Source organism: Etheostoma spectabile, chromosome 23, assembly GCF_008692095.1.
Source record: "Etheostoma spectabile isolate EspeVRDwgs_2016 chromosome 23, UIUC_Espe_1.0, whole genome shotgun sequence".
In the NCBI taxonomy this organism is placed as follows: domain Eukaryota; kingdom Metazoa; phylum Chordata; class Actinopteri; order Perciformes; family Percidae; genus Etheostoma; species Etheostoma spectabile.
In genome coordinates, this window is record NC_045755.1 from 2,858,900 (window position 1) to 2,877,686 (window position 18,787).

General features: G+C 39.0%; 3 protein-coding genes and 1 long non-coding RNA gene across 5 annotated transcripts in view; 1 reads left to right on the forward strand and 3 right to left on the reverse strand.

Moving 5' to 3' along the window:
- tm7sf3 (transmembrane 7 superfamily member 3) overlaps window positions 1-7,278 on the reverse strand; it is a 33,587-nt gene extending 26,309 nt beyond the window's left edge. For both annotated transcript variants that reach the window (XR_004327833.1, XM_032505752.1), the window contains exons 1-3: window positions 7,200-7,278; window positions 3,138-3,292; window positions 532-682 (exon numbers count right to left, since the gene is read on the reverse strand). Coding sequence is in view for 1 of the 2 variants with exons in the window: in XM_032505752.1 (XP_032361643.1) it covers window positions 532-682; window positions 3,138-3,292; window positions 7,200-7,278 (385 nt within the window). In the remaining variant the exon portion in view is untranslated. The remainder of the gene's footprint in view (window positions 1-531; window positions 683-3,137; window positions 3,293-7,199) is intronic.
- Window positions 7,279-8,973: 1,695 nt separating this feature from the next.
- fgfr1op2 (FGFR1 oncogene partner 2) lies at window positions 8,974-15,135 on the reverse strand. The gene is made up of 6 exons (XM_032505773.1): window positions 14,885-15,135; window positions 13,881-14,017; window positions 11,876-11,993; window positions 11,136-11,278; window positions 10,786-10,899; window positions 8,974-9,450 (listed from the first exon to the last, which is right to left on the reverse strand). Exons 1-6 carry the CDS (start codon window positions 14,907-14,909, stop codon window positions 9,313-9,315), a joined length of 675 nt encoding a protein of 224 aa, XP_032361664.1. The 5' UTR covers window positions 14,910-15,135; the 3' UTR covers window positions 8,974-9,312.
- A 39-nt stretch (window positions 15,136-15,174) lies between these two features.
- Window positions 15,175-18,787, forward strand: part of med21 (mediator complex subunit 21) — a 6,956-nt gene continuing 3,343 nt past the window's right edge. Inside the window, exons 1-3 of the mRNA XM_032505774.1 lie at window positions 15,175-15,283; window positions 15,646-15,760; window positions 16,591-16,691. Of these exons, the coding sequence (XP_032361665.1) occupies window positions 15,242-15,283; window positions 15,646-15,760; window positions 16,591-16,691 (258 nt within the window). The 5' untranslated portion in view covers window positions 15,175-15,241. The remainder of the gene's footprint in view (window positions 15,284-15,645; window positions 15,761-16,590; window positions 16,692-18,787) is intronic.
- On the reverse strand, window positions 16,603-17,202 carry LOC116673441 (uncharacterized). The gene is made up of 2 exons (XR_004327842.1): window positions 17,095-17,202; window positions 16,603-16,733 (listed from the first exon to the last, which is right to left on the reverse strand). It is a non-coding gene; the product is annotated as an uncharacterized LOC116673441 (long non-coding RNA).

An 18,787-nucleotide genomic window follows, 5' to 3' on the forward strand; every position in this document is an offset into this window, starting at 1 on the left:
AGAGTTTTATTTGTGCAAGCCTACTGAGTTAAACATGCACACTGATGGATGCTAATGAATTTCTATTACGAATAATGAAATTTAGATGGGGTAAGATCAAGATTAACTTATTCCTACCTCTTTTGAACAATGTTACTTGAGTTGCTAATTTGTTGCTTATACTGTGTGTTGCTGACGAGCTTGTTTGTGTTTTTCTTTTAATTATTGCTTCTAAGTTTGACTTTGTTTGTATTTTATTTTTTCAATATGTTCAATAAATTGACTTGAATGTTTCACGCACAATGAATACCGGTGCTCGCTCATGGTCTGCACAAACTTCCTTAAGTCAAAATCACCATATCTCACACTAAACTGAGATCTTTTTTTTAGCCTGTGGTGAGAGTTACCGCGCAGAAACGGTTTTCATGAACTCTAGCTGCAACTTCCTTGTTTTGGACTCCTCTTGCAAGACTCAAAACTGAGTGGCACAAATCAGAAAAGAAGCCCAGAAAATGATCGCCCAGAGGAGTGTTTACGAAAAAGAAGAGGTACCGGTGCTGGAGTATGGGAGGATGACCCCGGTGCCTGCCACGGTGTCCCCATCAGGAGAAGACAGAAACAAGGAGAGGGACACTTGGCCCGGCTGCAGACCCGACAGCAGCCCCAAGTCCACTGCAGTTAGGGAGAGACCCAGGCCGGGCATCTGCACCAAACACAAATAGCAGCTTGTCAGAGGAAAATAAAAAAAAAGGAAATAAACATTATGATTACAATCATGACATTGCATGTCATTTAGCTGACTCTTCTATCCAAAGCAACTTCCAATTAAGTGCATTCAAGTGCAAGCATATTAGCTTCAAATAAGCCAAACTGAAATGTAAGTGCTAGGGCTGCACACTGTGAGGACAATATGCAATATGACGACAGTGTTGAATATTGTGACAGAAATATTACGTGCGATAAGATAGATATTAATGCATACTCAGTTCTGCGGTTTTCAGTAATCTGCTAAAATACAACAAATTTCTTGTTGAATTTAAAACAAATTATTTTTATTGAACAAATTGAAGATTGAATTAAACATAAGAGGCAGCACTAAAAACATTTTTACATAAAATTTACATTTTAAAGTGCAATTTTCAACAGAAATATAAATTTATATGTTTCTTTTGTGATATGATGCAGCCTTTTGCAATGTGGTTATTGCGCCAGTTGATATCGCGATGACGATAAAAAATAAAAACTATATATATATATATATATATATATATATATATATATATATATATATATATATATATATATATATTGCAGCCCTAGTAAGTGCAACTGTAAGTGCTATATATGCCCCCCGCCCTCCCCCAAAGGTGGAATCTGGCATATATATATATATATATATATATATATATATATATATATATAACAGAATACTGAAAGTAGCAGCAATGCAGAACTCTAATATCTGTAGTTAAGGTAACTAATATCATTATCACAATAAAACAACGTTATTGCATATCACATATTTTCCTCATATGGTGCAGCATAAGCAAGATATATTTTTTTAGGGAACATGCCATATATTTAAATTAGCCACAAGTTTTTCAGTGAGAAAATGCCAAATAAGTGTTGTGTGACAACCCTGGCAGCATCTTAGCATTGTGCCCTAAAATGTGAGTCTCAGTCCAACCATACAATCCCCCCCATTGTACGACACTTGTCTTATTGTTGCTGTGAGACCGTGCTGGAGTGGGTAGAGATAGAGATTGCATGTGTTTTTTTAACAAATTGATCTAATACGCCACGGACGTAGAGCAACTTCAAACCATGTAATTGCAAGTGTGTAAATGATTAACAGCTTAATATGACTTAATATAATTTCTCCTCTGGTATTGATAAACTAAAGATGAAATGGACAGTGATAACCACACTGGCTGATAAAACAAATAAACATTTAAAAAAATAAGGATCTTGTGGTTTACTTGCAGTGAGTGAGTGATAGAAAGAAAGAAAGGGAAAAGGAAATGAGTGCAAAATAGATAACAATATAAAAGGAAGTGTGTGGTGTGCGTGTTTGCTCTATATTTAACGCTGTCTGTTTGTGTTTGAATAACACACTCCCTCTTTTTCTCATCTTGGTTGCCGTTCGTTTGCGTCAACGGGAGACATTTTACGCCACCGAGAACCTCGTGAATTTGTTTTCTTTCTTTTTCCATCACAAAGGACAAACAAAGCTAAACTAAATGTGGCGTTGCAGCGTGGAGCCAATCCCCCTGAGACCTCTGGGAGCGAGGCCAGAAGGTTTTCCCTCAGGGCCGCCCTGTCTGCCACTCATGACCAGCAGACTGTACGTCAGCTGACTGGTCCCGTCTCTCAGCGGGTCAGACGACCTCGCTTACAAAGCCCCATTCATTAATCAGAGGTAGAACTAACAGCCTGCTCATGCAGTATGAAGCAAACTTTAAATGTCACAGATTGCGTAACCAATAATGGGAATCACTCGATTAAGGGTGTGGAGAGAAACTCAAGAAAAACAAACACGATTGGGCATTTGATTAGCTGATTTAACAGAAAATGTTACATCTTTAAACTCTCTAACTGCCTTTACTGCTTGCAGTCAGGGTCCAAAATGAACTTTTTTCCTCCACCAGCCAAATGGCCAGTGAATGTTCAAATTGTACCAGCCACACAATAGATTTCCATTATTTCTTTGGGCTGGTGAGTGAAGCAAAACTACCAGCCACTTGCATACATTTAGGACTCCTCCCTAAAGAATTTATTTTATTTTTCAATAAAAAAAAGGCAATTTCACATCATTTTGGACCGTTATTGGTACCATATCTGTGTCTAAAATGTTAAAGCAAATAAAGGTTCAAGACAAAACTTGCTAAAGAAGTCCATTAGGGACCAACTACAACCATTACATCTAAGAAAAGTTGTTGAGTTACATTCCTTTGGCTTAGAGCGGGGGGGCCCAAAACAGCCTGGGTGCTGTGCCCAAACCTTTAAAAGGGGTAATAGACAGGTTAATTACTAATGGTTGAATCAACAAATCTTTGCAGTTCAGTCTATGTGTCCTGTCGAGATAAGTGGGGGAGAGATATGAGAGATTTGTCTGTCAGTTATCAAGCTGAAAAGTGTACATGTCGGCCCTTTCTCACCCGGGTGTAGGAGAGGGTGGCGTTGCGGTGCTGCGTGTGGAACTGCAGAGTGATGAAAGCGACCTCCGGGGGGATTCGGGACACCACTGCCTGCACCGTCTCATTCTGAGAGACGCTCACGTTCTGGAACGCTCCCGGCAGGAAAACCACTCGGTCTGGGACAGACGAGGAAAAAGTCTGATTAATCACACGTGATTTTATTGGTGTAGATTAATTGTGGTGTGCTGCGTATAAACCGCTCTGCTATAGTGTCCCCATGTACCCTGAGGCTCCGGGAGCATAACGGTACTGTGTATGCTTTGTATAATGGTTGTAATTCTTTAAATCATAAATATTATACAATATTATATACAAGCAAGTAAGTGTATGCATTTTTGTGACAACAATCAATCTCCCATGATTCCTTCCACGTTTACAAGAGCACTTCCATACCATTACTTAGCCTGTCTATGTAATTATAGACATTAATAGGGCAGGGTATCACCAATGACTTCCCAAATCGATTTGCAAGGTCCCACCTCCATTCAAACTGTTCAAATTAATTCATTATCAGTTACGTTAATTGAAATTCCAGTTACAATATCAATTTTGGTTGGATATGAAAAGAGATCCTACGCGCCTGGGTAGCTCACCTAGTAGAGCGTGCGCCCATATATAGAGGTTTACTCCTCAACGCAGCAGCTGCGGGTTCAACTCCCACCCGCGGCCCTTTGCTGCATGTCATTCCCCCTATCTCTCTCTTACCCTACCCCAAAACATTATCTAAAAAAAAGGAGAGATACTCAGAAAACATATGCCATAAACTGTACAAGTAAGAAGCAACCCTCAAATATTTTGTATAATGCACCAGGGTAATGTTTATATAAAGGAATTGAACCCCCCCCCCCCCCAAAAAAAAAGTTTGTTTTAAAGTACTTTTTACTTAACAGGACTGACATGACAGATACATCTACGGTGAAAAGGCATGTATTAAAGAATGTATTTATTTATTTCTATAAGGATTTTATTAATCTATAACAAACATTATTTTAACCCAGCCCTGGACATTAAGATTGTTTTCCTGTTTTAGTCAGTATAATTTACGGTGGAGAAGAAGGACGACTGACTGTGACGGAGGCCACAGTCCCTGATATCTCAGAGAGCAGCTTTAACAGTTGGTGCTCAGCCAAGAGGACGACCTTAAACCAGGTCAGCAGCACATCAAGAAGGGTTCTTACAGAAAAGGCTGAATGAAGAAGTACACTGTGTTGAGTAATGAGGAGGTACTATATTGAAATACTGAAGCTTTCTGTCACCATAACAGCTTGGGAGAAATCTAACAACTTCTGATCGACTTCTTTCATTTCAGGATGGGCTACAATTATTATTACCTTTACTATTTTACCTATTGTAAAGCGACTGACCGGAACATGGCAGCTGTTCATTAACGGAAAAATGACCAGCACTGATTTCCATGGAACTTGATGGAAGGGTGTAGCATGGGCCAAGAAAGTACCCATTAAATGTCAGAGCAGATCAGAATCACAGGGCTGATACAGGGCTTATTTGTTTTTTTACTTTCTGTAACATTGCAAATAAGATGTTTGTGCTGCATTCATGTGGTGTTGGAATAATCGGAAAAATGTGTTCCCGACTGTAAAAAAGAAAAGAAAAGAAAGGTCATGCTTTGGCGGAGGTCTGCGCTCTCCAAATGTCTTTCTAGCTCTAGATATTTCTTGTTGGCTTCGAAAACGGCTAAAATTAGCATGCATTAGATATAGAATTTAGTAAATAATTAGATTTTTTGTATTTGTCAGTCCTTTAGGGGTTATAAACATGATCTTTAATTGTTTATCTGAAACCTTTGGACTGGCCAGTTTTAGTAAAGCATAACATCCTCTGATCACTTGCCTACGTCAATGTTGTTTTTCCCTATTCAAATAAAGCAGCAATAATTAACCAACTCTGGCTGTATTAACTCTTGAGTAACCATTAACTGTCTTAGTGTCTAAGTAGAATGTGCAGAATAGCACTGACACTTGACCACGCTGCAACAGCAACGATTCACTCAAATTCACGGCAAGTGGTTTTTGCAATTACTACTAAACTGACTATGTCATTCTAAGACATCTGTCACCATGGCAACTTTAACAGAAGCCTGGAAGATACTTTCCCACGCTATCATTTTAGCAATTTGAGTTGAGTTGAAGAATAGCGTACAGACAAGACTCAAAACCGTGACACAGAACCTTCCTCGCTGTTTATCTCTTTCACAGATCACACTTGATTTCAGTGGGCCTCAAAGTTTGCAACTTGCACAGCACTTGCATGACGTGAACTATGATCTTTTCGAAATAGCTGGACCCTATTTTATTTTTAGACTTACATTTGCCACTGTGTGTTACCAGCTGACTTCTAGCCGATTCACACATCACTTGTGCTGCATTTGAGTATTTGTCTGAAAACTTGTACACAAACCTACATATAATTCCGTAATATAATAGTTAGTGCTATCATATGTATGGCCTTGTTGTATTTGTATGTTTGCTGATGGGTCTCATACAGAGAGGAGGAATGTCAAGTATGAAAACTAAAGCAGTCTAGACTTGTTGCAGGCAGCTTACACGAGCTGCTTAACAACATGACTGTTTTTTTGTTTGTTTTTTTACACGTGAACGAGAGCGGAAATGTGAGCCTCTGGCTTGTGTTAGGCAGAAACCTTAATCCAGGATATATATATATATATATAATATATATATATATATATATATATATATATATATATATATATATAGGAGTTTATTTTTGGTAAAAAAAATAAAAAAATCTATATGCTGTCCTGTAGATAAAAAACATTAAATAAGACATATCCACCAACTGATGTCCACCTATTGTATGCCAGAAAGAATTCACTGAAAAATCTAGATCTATTCAATCTAGATGTTTGATGTTATTAGATCTATTCAGATCTTTTAACTTAGCATGTTTCACTTATTCTTTGAACCGTTTGTTATTTTTCTCTCTTAAATTTATGTCTAATTCAAAGTTAGTGATAGTGATGCATGTTAGAGTTCCGAGAGAATTCAATGTCGCATGAGGGACGACAAACTCTATTTTAGAGGCTTCTCCACCCAGACATTATGAAAAATAGGAGGGGGAAAACACTTGATCAAATTCTAAATAACTTAATGCTGGCATAAACCACTTGAAGCCCTAATTCTGTAATATGATTTCCACATCTTATCAAACTACAGCAGAGATGGTAGAGCATTAAGTCTGTTTGTTATTTCATCTCAACCTGCTGCTTATATTTAGATATCTAGAAGCAAAGTGTTTATTTACCTATCACAGTAAATACTTAGACTCCACTTGGTTTCACTGCTCCATTTCCTTACCACGGCCACCCTCTGAATTCTAAGATCCCAGAAGTTTGACAGTGCTGAAATATTCTTGTTTATTTCTATTTACCTTTGCCAGATAAATTACAACTCTTTACTCTTATATGCTAAATTGCACATCAACTGTAAACAACTCATGTAATGCTACTATTGTTACAACGTTACTGTAAGACGTTCCATGAATTAAAAACTATGATATTCTATTAACATCCCAATAGGAATACCACCGGAATATTATAGACATTTTCGAGTTAGAATTGCTCTGTAATGACATCTTACACTAGCTAATAAATATCCGGTTAAAATATGTGTAACCCCATATGTGCCTAAATTTTTTTTTTGGGGGGGTGACTAGTTAAACTCAAAGAGCTAAATAAATATTTGACCCAGAGTCTGTTTGGGTGAAACTATGATGTTATATAAAATTTGACTGTCATAACTGCTAGCTAACGTTAGCTAAAGCTACCCAAAGAACAAGTTCAGCCGAGTGAGACTTCAGTGATTTAGCTGCATACAGTCTGAAGGAAGCACAAAGCGGCCTTTAACTTAACTTTACAACACCCATTCTACAACGTTAGCCAATATATAACCCTATAATTATCGGTTTATAAAGGTTGGGAAACATAAATAACGTTGCTAACACTGGAAGTGCATCCAACTGCTGTCTCTAGCAACGTTTACTCACTTTCTACTTGAGCTTGGACTTCACAACCCAGGGGAAGCAGCAGCAGCAGCACAAGCGGGCACCAAATCCAACGAGACATTTTCCTCGGCTTCAACAAAACGCTTCTATCTGCCGGTCAGTAAAACCATTGTATTTGGGTAGAGGAGAAGTCCCTGCGAACAGAAAAGCGACATGCTTGACTGAACTGAGAGGTTCTGCAGAGCGGTACTGCCAGCGTTCGCCCTCTGCCGCTCTGACGGATGAACAAACCTTTCGCGAGAATCGCGCCCACGTTCCCGCGATAACAGCACGCCTCCACACTTTACTCTTGTTTATATCTGTGTTGTTGGTGTCCATTCGTAACAGAACTGTTGTCTTTTGTAATGGCATGACATCAATGGCAAACTCCAAAACAAGCTTGACAAAGGGTTTGTGGGATGTGGATCTTGGAAATAGTGACTCTTTGATAACATCTACTCTCAGACCATGGCTAAACACAACATTAGTCATTAATGCAATCTTTTATGTGCATATTTTTTTTTCAAAGTAAAAAAAAAAAGGCTGTTTTTCTTGATTTATTACATTCACAGCTATATTGTTCAGCTATTAAAATAAACATGTGGGAGGAATGCTTTCCAACATTACTTTTCTGGCTTGTTACAATTCCGCAGCAGAAGGGGTGTGTTACAGCAGATCCTTTGTGTTGGATAATGTTTCTATTCCTGCTTTTCAGCTGCTATACGTATATATACACAGTACTGTGCAAAAGTCTTATGCAAGTGTGGGAAAATGCTGTAAACTAAGAATTTTTTCTCAAAAATATAAATGATGAATGTTTATTTTTATCAATTTACAAAATGCAAAGTGAGCAAACAAAAGAAAAATCTAAATCCCATCAATATTTGGCGTAACTACCCTTTGCCTTCAAACCATCATAGACGCAATGGTCGGCCAAGGAGACTTAGTGCATGAAAAACACATCAAGCATATTTCCCTTTGAAATGGGAAGATGTCCAGCAGTGACATCAGCTCAGAACTAGCAGAAACCAGTGGGACCCAGGTACACCCATCTACTGTCTGGAGAAGTCTGGCCAGAAGTGGTCTTCATGGAAAAGATGCAGCCAAAAAGCCAGACCTCTGACATAAAAACAAGGCCAAAAATGGCAGCATGTTCTCTGGACTGATGATGAAATAGTTGGCTGTATCCGAAGACAGTTTGTTAGCAGAAGGGCTGGTGAGCGCTGCAATAATGAACATCTGCAGGAAAAGGTGAAGCATGGTGAAAACCTGCACTCCTTGGAAGTTTGGGGCTGCATTTCTGCAAATGGAGTTGAAGATTTGGTCAGGATTAATGGTGTCCTCAATGTTGAGAGATACAGGCAGACACAGATAATTGATGCTGTTTGGAAGGCAAAGAGGTGGTCACACCAAATATATATTTGATTAAGATTCCTCTTCTGTTCATTCACTGCATTTTGTTCGTTTGTAAAAAATTTTAATTGATGAAAATAAACTAACATTTCCATTTTTGAAAGCATTCTTAGTTTACATTTTTTTCATACCTGGACTGTGTGTGTGTGTATATATATAACACACACAGAGAGAGAGAGAGAGAGAGAGAGAGAGAGAGAGAGAGAGAGAGAGAGAGAGAGAGAGAGAGAGAGAGAGAGAGAGAGAGAGAGAGAGAGAGAGAGAGAGAGAGAGAGAGAGAGAGAGAACAGTGAAAGTGATAAGTTGAGTACCTGCACAGGCCACCAAACAGAACAGGAATTTTACAATTTAAAGTAAGAGACAATTTCTTGTTTACAGATTTATTTCAACTCAAGCCCTTCTTTTACCCATTCACACATTAAAACCTTGCAGGCACCACAGCACCACAGATGCATGCCAGCAACATTACCAAACATAAAACACGTAAAAACAAAGAAAAGTGAAGAATGTGTGTTCATACTGCTTGTGTCTGAGTCGCCAGACGGGGATGCAGCTCTGCAGCATCATGCTGTAAATGCTCCAGGAGAAGGGAGAGGACAGAAGAATCTGGAGGGTGAAAGAGGAAGTGGTATGTGGAAATAAACTGTACACAGTAGTGGCAGCGGCATGGGGGAATCGGGGTGAGCAGTCGCCATGGCCTCTCTTAACTCTTCCGCAAGCTGACGTCAGCGCTGGTCAGCAACGGCGACAGTGACGTGTTCTCTGATGCGTCTTCTCTCTTCAGAACCAGGAAAGCCTCGCGACTGATTCCCAGCAGCTCTCGGAGTCCAATGTTCTCTAGCTAAAAATACACAAACAGAAATGTACAGCCATACATTCAGATGTAATAATACCACCACTATTACTACTAACGTGTATCTGGCTTTCATTCATTTAAAGCTGCATCTGGAATATTTGCACAATGATGGCTCCAAATAAATCACATCACCCCATATATTATCAGCCTTGCACATAAGTTATGGTTCTTTATGGTGAAAAATGTATGGCGTGGTTAACATCTTCACATCATCTTCATTGTCTGCGATTATCACAGGCTTTTTAAACCAAGCTTCTGAAACTCAAGTTGCCAAAGGACAGTTTTAATAACATTTGAGTACACGTAACAGATGTAGGTATTCTTAGTTATGTACTATCTGTTGCTTAGTAGTCTTGCATTGCCAGACCTTCCTCCACAGTGCTGCGTAGGAGGGTCTGGCTAGTCCACACAGCATTCCGGGATGGGGGGAAAACGTGCTCTTAATTTAATGATAAACTGTAGGATTTCCATACATTTCATATTTCTCACTTTTTATTGTAGCCTACCTTCAGTTAGTGGTACTGCTACAATAGCTGCCAAACATCTTTATTGCCCCCTTGGTGGCTAGCTACAGTATCGGTCATAAACCCCACCCCTGGGCACCTGGTTAGCTAACCTGGTAGAGCGAGTGCCCATATATAGAGCTTAACTCCTTGACCCAGCAGCCGCAGATTTGACTCTGATCATGCCCCCCCCTTCTTTCCCCTTTCAAATCTAAGCGGTCCTATACAATTAAAGGCCTACAATGCCCAAAATGCAGAAATAAATACATCCCACCCTTTCCATGTTAGCAGCTGGCACATTGGCCAAAATAAAAAAAATAAAAAGTACACATCAAATAATTTTTCCCTAAAGATGGTTTTGGTCATTTTAAGTAGCTCTTCTCATGCAGTGATAGTGTTAATTTTTCTGCTAAGGTTTTTTTTTTAATTTTTATTATTGTTATTTGATGCTATAAAAACGGGGTGAAACATCACGATTGACAGCTGTGACTGACTCCCAATCACTACTGCACAGACTGTGGCTCCAAATTTAAAAGATGGCAGGGCAGGTATCCAGGAGATTAGGGCTCTACTTTTGTGAAGTGGGAGGAAGTGGAGACGCATCGTCCATCTTTATATAAAGTGTTAGCCTACCAGAATCATATGTCTATCAAAGTGTGCCATGAGGTAAAAAAAGAAAAGAAAAAGAAGAAAAGAAGCTGCTTAGAATTTTTCTAAGTGTTGATTTGAGCCCCTACCCTCCACCATTTTTATATGTTGACAACTGTTGGACAACTGTTGTAAGTACATATGGAACAGGGTAGGGACATTTTTTTACCTCTAGCTGTTTAATCCTCTCCTCTTCTTCACATATTCTTCCCTCGTCCACCTCTATCGCTTTCCTCATCACAGAGGCCATCTCATTGATCTTGTCTATGTGTGCTTGCATTTCCTAGTAAAGATGAAAAACACATGTATGAATACAAGGCAGTGGAAGTTGGTAAAGTTTGTTAATACATATTTAAAAAAAACTTAAAATAGTATGACATTCTTTAGGTGGTAAGCCTTTAGTTACTCTTTATCAAAACAGCTGACACATTATTTTTCAGTTTACAATCAAATCGACGTGTAATATCTGACGTTCCCTCTATTACCAGGTGCTTAAAGAAACAAGTAGGCCTCACTGACCGTGGTGTGCTGCTCCTTCAGCTGGGTCACGATGGTGGGGTCGTCCCTCTTGCTGGTCATGAGGAGCCTGAACACCTGCTCCCTGTATTTGGTCATGATGAGCTCTAATGCAGACTGGTGTTCCTCTAACGACGTCCGTAGCTCTGCAGGAAGAGGGAACAACACAGGAGTGAACACAGGCAACGCTGCTGAAAACCCCCTACGAGAACATCTGTCAACTTCATAGGCAAGGCAAGGCAAGGCAGCTTTATTTAGATATAGCACATTTCAGCAACAGGGCAATTCAAAGTGCTTTACACAAAATCAGTTAAAAAACAGTTAAAAAATAAAAACAGATAAAACATGTGAATAAACAGTTAAAAATAAGAACATTAAGACACATAAAACACAAGAATAAAAGTTACAGTGCAGCATAAGAAATTAAGCATTAAAGAAATGAACAGTCATTTAAAGAAAGGCAACATCAAAAAGAAAGGTCTTCAGCCTTGATTTAAAAGAACTGAGAGTAGCAGCGGATCTACAGGTTTCTGGGAGTTTATTCCAGATAAACTACCAGGTCATAATGTTGCACTTTGCTGTGTGCAGCCATCACACCTCTCTGTGGTTGTGACCGAACAGGAACAGTTTAGGGAAGTGGAGTCCACTCCATCCATTGCATGATAAATAAAAAAAATGAAAATAAAAACCTTTGCCATGTTCATCTCCCGCACTGGAAATTGCATTACAAATCACCTGCCCACCTTTGTTTTCCTGCTGAAGCTCTCTGATCTGACGGTTTTCCTGTTGGATTCCCAGGACCAGACTAGAACGAGGACGATGTCGCGCTACCTGGTTCAATGAGTCAATCTCCTCTTGGTACTGCAAACAGGAGATCACCAAACCAACTCCCATTAAAACAACTGGAAAATGTCAGTATAACATGTTAGAACAGTTTTTATGGTCTTATGGATTTCAAACGAAAAATGTCTCTTAAAGTGTTCATATTATGCTTTTGGGCTTTTCCCCTTTCCTTTATCGTGTTGTATATATTATTGTGTGCATGTAATAGGTTTACAAAGTGAAAAAAGCCCCAAGTCCCCCAAAGGGACTTACCATCTTCAACAGAAAACGCTGTTCACCAACTGCTCCAAACAGCTCTATTGTAGTCCAGCCTTTACTTCCATGATGAACGTGCGGAACACATGTTATAATGGCACGCCCTCATACTCTGCTTCTGACTGGCTAGTAGTCCTTACCTAGCTACTGCACATGTGCAACTCTCAACAAAGATGGAATAGAAGTGAGATGCCTCACTCTAGGGCTGCACGATTATGGCCAAAATGATAATCACGATTATTTTGTTCAAAATTTTGATCGCGATTATTCTCACGATTATTTGTTGATTTTAACCAAAACAAATTGTGTTGTCACATAGGCTATTAATAACTGGAGAGGGAGTGTGATGGACGCTACTCACAGAGAGACGGCTGATCATTATGAACGGGTCCGGCACGGGTCGAACGGCGGACACACATGGCGTGTGTATGAAACGTCTGTATCTTCACTGCGCGGCATTTTTATGAATTATGATATTCTGGCCATGGGTCACATCTCTGGCCAGGTCCCGGTCCAGGTCCAGCAGGCTCCGTCTCACACGCTGTTACTTTACCAAACTGAAGTTAGTTGCATTCAATAACTTCTTCTGTGTTCTTTGCCGTGGCGTCCGCGGTAGCAGAGTTACCATGGAAACACTGTTACAAATATTGGTTTGCCCCTCATACTTAACAATATACAGCTGTGTTAAAAAAAAATTAAAACTGTAGACAAATATCAGAAGTGTGGACCGGGCCGCTGTGTGGCGGGGCGCGGAGAGTAGAGGAGAGAGAGTAGAGGAGAGAGAGTAGGACGAGAGAGCGTAGAAAGATCCAACACAGGCACGGCTTTACAGACAAAACGGGTCATGTAACGCAAAATTAAACCATATCAATATAAACAGCATTGCAGCGGATGCGAGGACATTAGCACCGGTGCGTCATAGAGGAGCTAACAGCTAACAGACGCTACTAGCTAACAGCTAACAGACGCTAACTAGCACCGACTAGCACTGGTCACTGCTGTTGTCTGGAAAACATCAGATGGGACAAAGTGTTGCGTTTACTGGTAAACTGGTAAACCTTGAGACCGACGTATAACCGACTGCTATCTGTTGAGTTTTCCTCAAGCTACTCTGTCCTCTGGGACTGTCTACATCTAGAAACTAAGCTGCACGGGGTGCAGGGAACTACTCTGACTGGCTCATGATCAGACGGCTTTACGGAGCGGGAGATTGGCTTTGCAAAAAACAGAAGCGTTCTATGAAACAACGTTTTATAAAAAATAATCGCTCAATCACGCAAATTTGATCGTGGGAAGTCCAAATCGTGATCGCGATTAACATTCAATTAATTGTGCAGCCCTACCTCACTCTGTAGCTAAAATATAGAGCTCAACACACAGGGTGAAAAGAAGAGTTGCAGCAGTGCGCAGTACTACAAAAATATGGTGTTTTATGAAAATGAAACCATGTAAACTTATTCTGGTAGAACCACCAAATACAATTATGAACCTGAAAATAATCCCAATATGAGCACTTTAAAAGTGATTTACATCACTGCCTTACACTTATTTTTGTTAATAGGTCAATGTTTGCTTTTAATAAGTTTAGTATTAAATTACATTTTATATGAAATTATATTTTACTAGCACCAATATAATGTGACAGCATACCTGTTGCATGGACTCCACCCGCTTATTGAGCGATGTTGTCTGTTCAATCAACATCTCAGCTGCGTTGTCATGGTTACGAAGCCTCTCCACTAATGATTTGGCATCTGCCAGGACCTTCTCTAATGTACCATTCATGCCTGAGGAAATACAAGTCATCATTACAAGGAACTATGAAGGGGTAATAATTACAGCATTGTCGTTTTGATAAAAAAAGAGTGGGTTCTTTATAATTTACCATGTCGCCATTAAGGGATGATATATATGTCAGTGTAATAAATACCAGGTAAGCCCATAGACTAATTCATTTAATGGCTAAAATCTGTGTTGTAAAGCTGGGCTAATTGGTTGTCTTTATCAATGTCTGATGATTGGTTCAAAATTATTCCATTGTAAATGGAAATAAAGGAAACAATAGTTTGAATTTACAAGTCTGTACTTTGCAATTTTAACACATTATGCCTCATCAAGCTATTCATTCCACTTACTTGCTGTCAAATGTCACACTAACAGAAACTAAAGCTCCCCATGTGTACATCTTTAGATTAGCTCCAATTTGAGTCACTAAAGTACATACAAGTAGCATTAGTTGCTCAGGACAATGACCAGAATAAAGTAAAAAGCCATGACTTCAGAGAACTAAGAAAAAACACCTAGCTCGTTGCTAACCCTCCCCTCCCCTCCTTGTTCTCGTCACACCTTGGATAACAACCACTTTGTTGTAAGTGATATATTTAGTTACTGGTACGTCAAATTTATGAACAGCAGTAAGCGTAAAGGTAATAACACATTCAACATTTCAGCTTCTGTTAACAGAGTAACATAGCTACCTAATGTTACCAGCAGCACAAACACAAGTCTTTGCTAACTTATTAGCGTGAGCTGACTTAGTACCCACGCTTAAGCTGTTATGCAAATCAACAGCATGTATCGTTCTAACTGGTTTACAGACATTGCAAGTAGTTTCTTATTAAAGTTAGATAATAGCTGAGGTGGAACTGTCGTACCTGGAGAACTCAAAGTGCACGACATTGGAGTATAGCTAACTTAGTCCGTTAACGTTACTTCCTGTTGATGTTTAGTAGCTAATTTTACCTACAGGCTAACATTAGTAACATTAGTATAAGGAGCAACACGTAAAGGTTCTGATGCAGCGGACATGAACTATAAACTTGAGCTAGCTAAACACTTTGACGTTACTCGTTTTAGTGTAACGTCAGTCTCTAGATGACTTAAATAGCTACAGCTGATCTAAACGATTGTCAGCTAACCAAAGCTTCCATAGCACAACAAATACCGCGAGAGTAGTATGTCAGGACATTCTCGCGACAATGATAGCGGGATTTAGTTAAATTACAGAAAAAATGGCGGACCGGCTAACGCAACTCCAAGACGCTGTCAATTCGGTAAGACTAATTTTGAAGTTTTTATACGTCCTACTAACAAAAAATAATGATATTTTGGCAGGTTATTTCACCTGAATGCCTAGCTAGTGCGAAGGAATATTCATATTTATTCCAGTAACTTGTTAACTGTGTAGCAAACGACCAGGGGCCTATACCACTAACAAGTCTAGCTTTATGTTGTATTGTACACAGAAACATTTGCTACAGTCCTGCAGTGATAAAACGCTGGACCTTCAAAGTGACTCATATTTACTAAGTCACAAATGGGTGGCTGACTGGCAGCGTCAGAAACTATATAGCGTATGCATAGCTCCTTGCTTGAAAGAAAGTGTAATCCAAATGGTGTTGGTTTGTGTGTCCAGCTTGCAGATCAGTTTTGTAATGCCATCGGCGTCCTGCAACAGTGTGCGCCTCCTGCCTCCTTCAGTAACATCCAGACGGCTATCAACAGAGACCAGCCAGCAAACCCAACCGAAGGTGATCTCTTTGTTTTTGTTCCTTATCTCTATTCACTTCTCTTGTCTTCTTATTTAATATACCTTTCCTCTCAACACTTTCTGATTTGCATTATCGATGTACCAATCCAATATTGGCCTAATTAAATTGATGGGGTTTTGCCAGATGTGATTAATCCACAACCAGTGGTGGAATGTAACTGTGCATTTACTTGAGTATTGTACTTAAGTGCAAATTAAAGATATTTGTACTTTGCCTGAGTCTTTTCTTTTCATGCCACTTTCTGCTTCTAACACTTGTACTTTTTAGTCCACTATATAGATCTGACAACTACAGTTACTAGCTACTTTACATATTGAGATTTTTGCACACAAAACATATGTAGTTTATAAAATGTGATGGTTTATTATAAATTAACCTGCCCAACAATATATATTGGCAGTCCAGCTGAAATGATTAGCTGTATTAAACACCTGTTGTTTGACAAAACTGTTTGGATTGTTTCTAAAATGTGAGGACTTTAAGTGCATTTTTCTGTAACATTTCCAGTGCAGGACTTTTACTTGTCACAGAGTATTTTTTACTATGGTATGAGTACTTTTAGTGAAGTAAAGGATCTGGATACTTCTTCCACCACTGTCCATAATACATAATATACTACTGCCCAGTCACTGGCGTCATTTGCAACAACACATTGGAGTCAATCGTTAACATTTTCTTCCCACATATCTCTCTCTTAATTTTGTCTGTTTTATTGGTATGCTAGTGACTTTCTACAAGATAGAGAAACATGATTTGTGTAACAATAGGGTTACATCGTTTTTTTTTGTTTTTTTAAAACCCCTACCCAGAGTATGCCCAGCTGTTTGCAGCTCTGATTGCCAGAACAGCCAAAGACGTGGATGTACTCATCGACTCTCTGCCCAGTGAGGAGTCCACGGCAGCTCTGCAGGTCAGCACATTCCCAAGTTCCTTTTTAAGACATGCATTTCAGCTACAGATAGGGCTGCACAATTAATCTCAATTTTATCAAACGCAATATAGATTAGCAAAATATCCAAATCGCTGAGGGGCGCAATATTTTTTTAAGGCAATATGTGTGTCAAACCATTTTGAATGAAGTATTGTGGTGTTGCAGAGACGTCCCGGCCTACAAATCCTATCCTACAGACTACAGAAAACGTCTTTGTTTGGTACATCCTTGCAAAAATCACACTATAATCATTTTAACTTTTTAAGAATTAATATTAGTCAATGAAAATGATACAAAGATGATGCCCTTCAATATTGTAAATCATATTGCAATCGCAATATCAGTCAAAATAATCACAATTAGGTATATTGTGCAGCCCTACTTACAGATTCCACAGTAAATGCATACAAAAGCTCAGTTAGTATTTCTAATTTTCAGTCAGCAGAGGGAGCCAGTTGAACACATGAACAGCTGCTTTCTACATCAAGACTCTGACCATGAAAATGATGTCTGCAAAATGATTACAGTCAGTTTTCAGGTCGCTCTTCTGGTTATTAATTGTACGAAGCCTAGAAGATGATAAAAGTATACTCTTGAATAAACTTTTTTTTATGTACTGACACATACACACCAATAAATAAAGAAACTAAAACTTAAAAAAATGATTCCATTGGAATCGTAATTTTTGAACCAGTTCATATGCCGACTCCTATCAAACAGTATTACCATATACCAAATATTATGGCTGGGCGATACGGAGAAAACAACGATATTGTAGGGATGACAATTTGTGCTTTAACAAAATGTCTTCACAATTAGAATTTAGATAAATAATCATCAGTCATTATATCCATATTACTGATGATTATTTATAAATAAGAAGAGAAAAGAGGGATGGACAAAAAAATTAATAAAAACAAGTACAATACAAAGGAGGGCAGTACCTACGATGAGGTAAACCAGCTTTTGATGTTTGCAGTTTGATTGTTTTTAATCCATCTCTTGAGTGTGATTTTAATGATAGATGGCTGGTGCTTTCTGAGTTCAATAGGAAGGCAGAAACTTAAATGTGTGTGTGTGTGTGTGTAACCAATGTACATCTGAAATGACTATTAGGACAGCTGAATCAGGGTGTCCGCGGGGTTTTAAAAAGTGATAAATCAAAAATGTCAAATTTAAGGCCATTAAAAGTTTTAAATTTAGTCTCAGTGGTATTATATTTTTTAAATTAGATATTATTTTTTTCAGACTATCAGGTGACCTATTCTGATTGAAATTATATCCTGCGTTTGCGTTAGTCCGTTTAAATTTAGGCTTTGGCATGTCTGGGACATAATCAAAGATCTTTGGTCTCCGTCTATGTTTGGTGCTGACGTCATATTCAGTGGTCGCTCATCGTCTCAGAACACGGCGCGCTCAACAGAAGTGGCTGGCTTACGTTTTATTTTAGACTTGCTTCAAGCCATATTTTCAACGACTGGACAACCATCGTCGTCTTAATGGGCAAATGAAAGTTTTCTGATAGCTGTGTGAACAACCCAGAGTTTAAGGACTGGCTCAGGCCTGTAGTAGGGAATAACAGGCAGGCTTATTGTTCGGTGTGTAAAAAAAAAAAAACATCAATGTCAACTGGATGGGAGCTAACGCACTTCGGTCGCATGCAATCCACTAAACATAAAAATGGAATGCGTGCTCGGAGAGAGCAGTTAATTATTCGACCAATCTCAGCTGTCTGTGCGGCTGCACCTCCACCACCACCGCCGCAAATTAGTGCCACTTTAACACTGCAGTTAAACACCACTCATTAACTCAAATGAAGAAATTTCAGAGCTGTTTGAAGAAATGTTTCCCGACTCTGACATCGCGAAGTCATTCACTTGTGGTAAAAACAAAACCGGGTACATCATCGGATTTGGATTAGCATCGTTCTTCAAAAAACGCCATTGTGCTGGAACCATCCATTCTCTCCATTGCACATTTATGTAGTTTGTTTTACTTTTATTTACTAAGTGAAATAAACATGTGCAATATGTAGTTAATGATATGTTGTCTCTAAATCTATTCATTTCTGTATG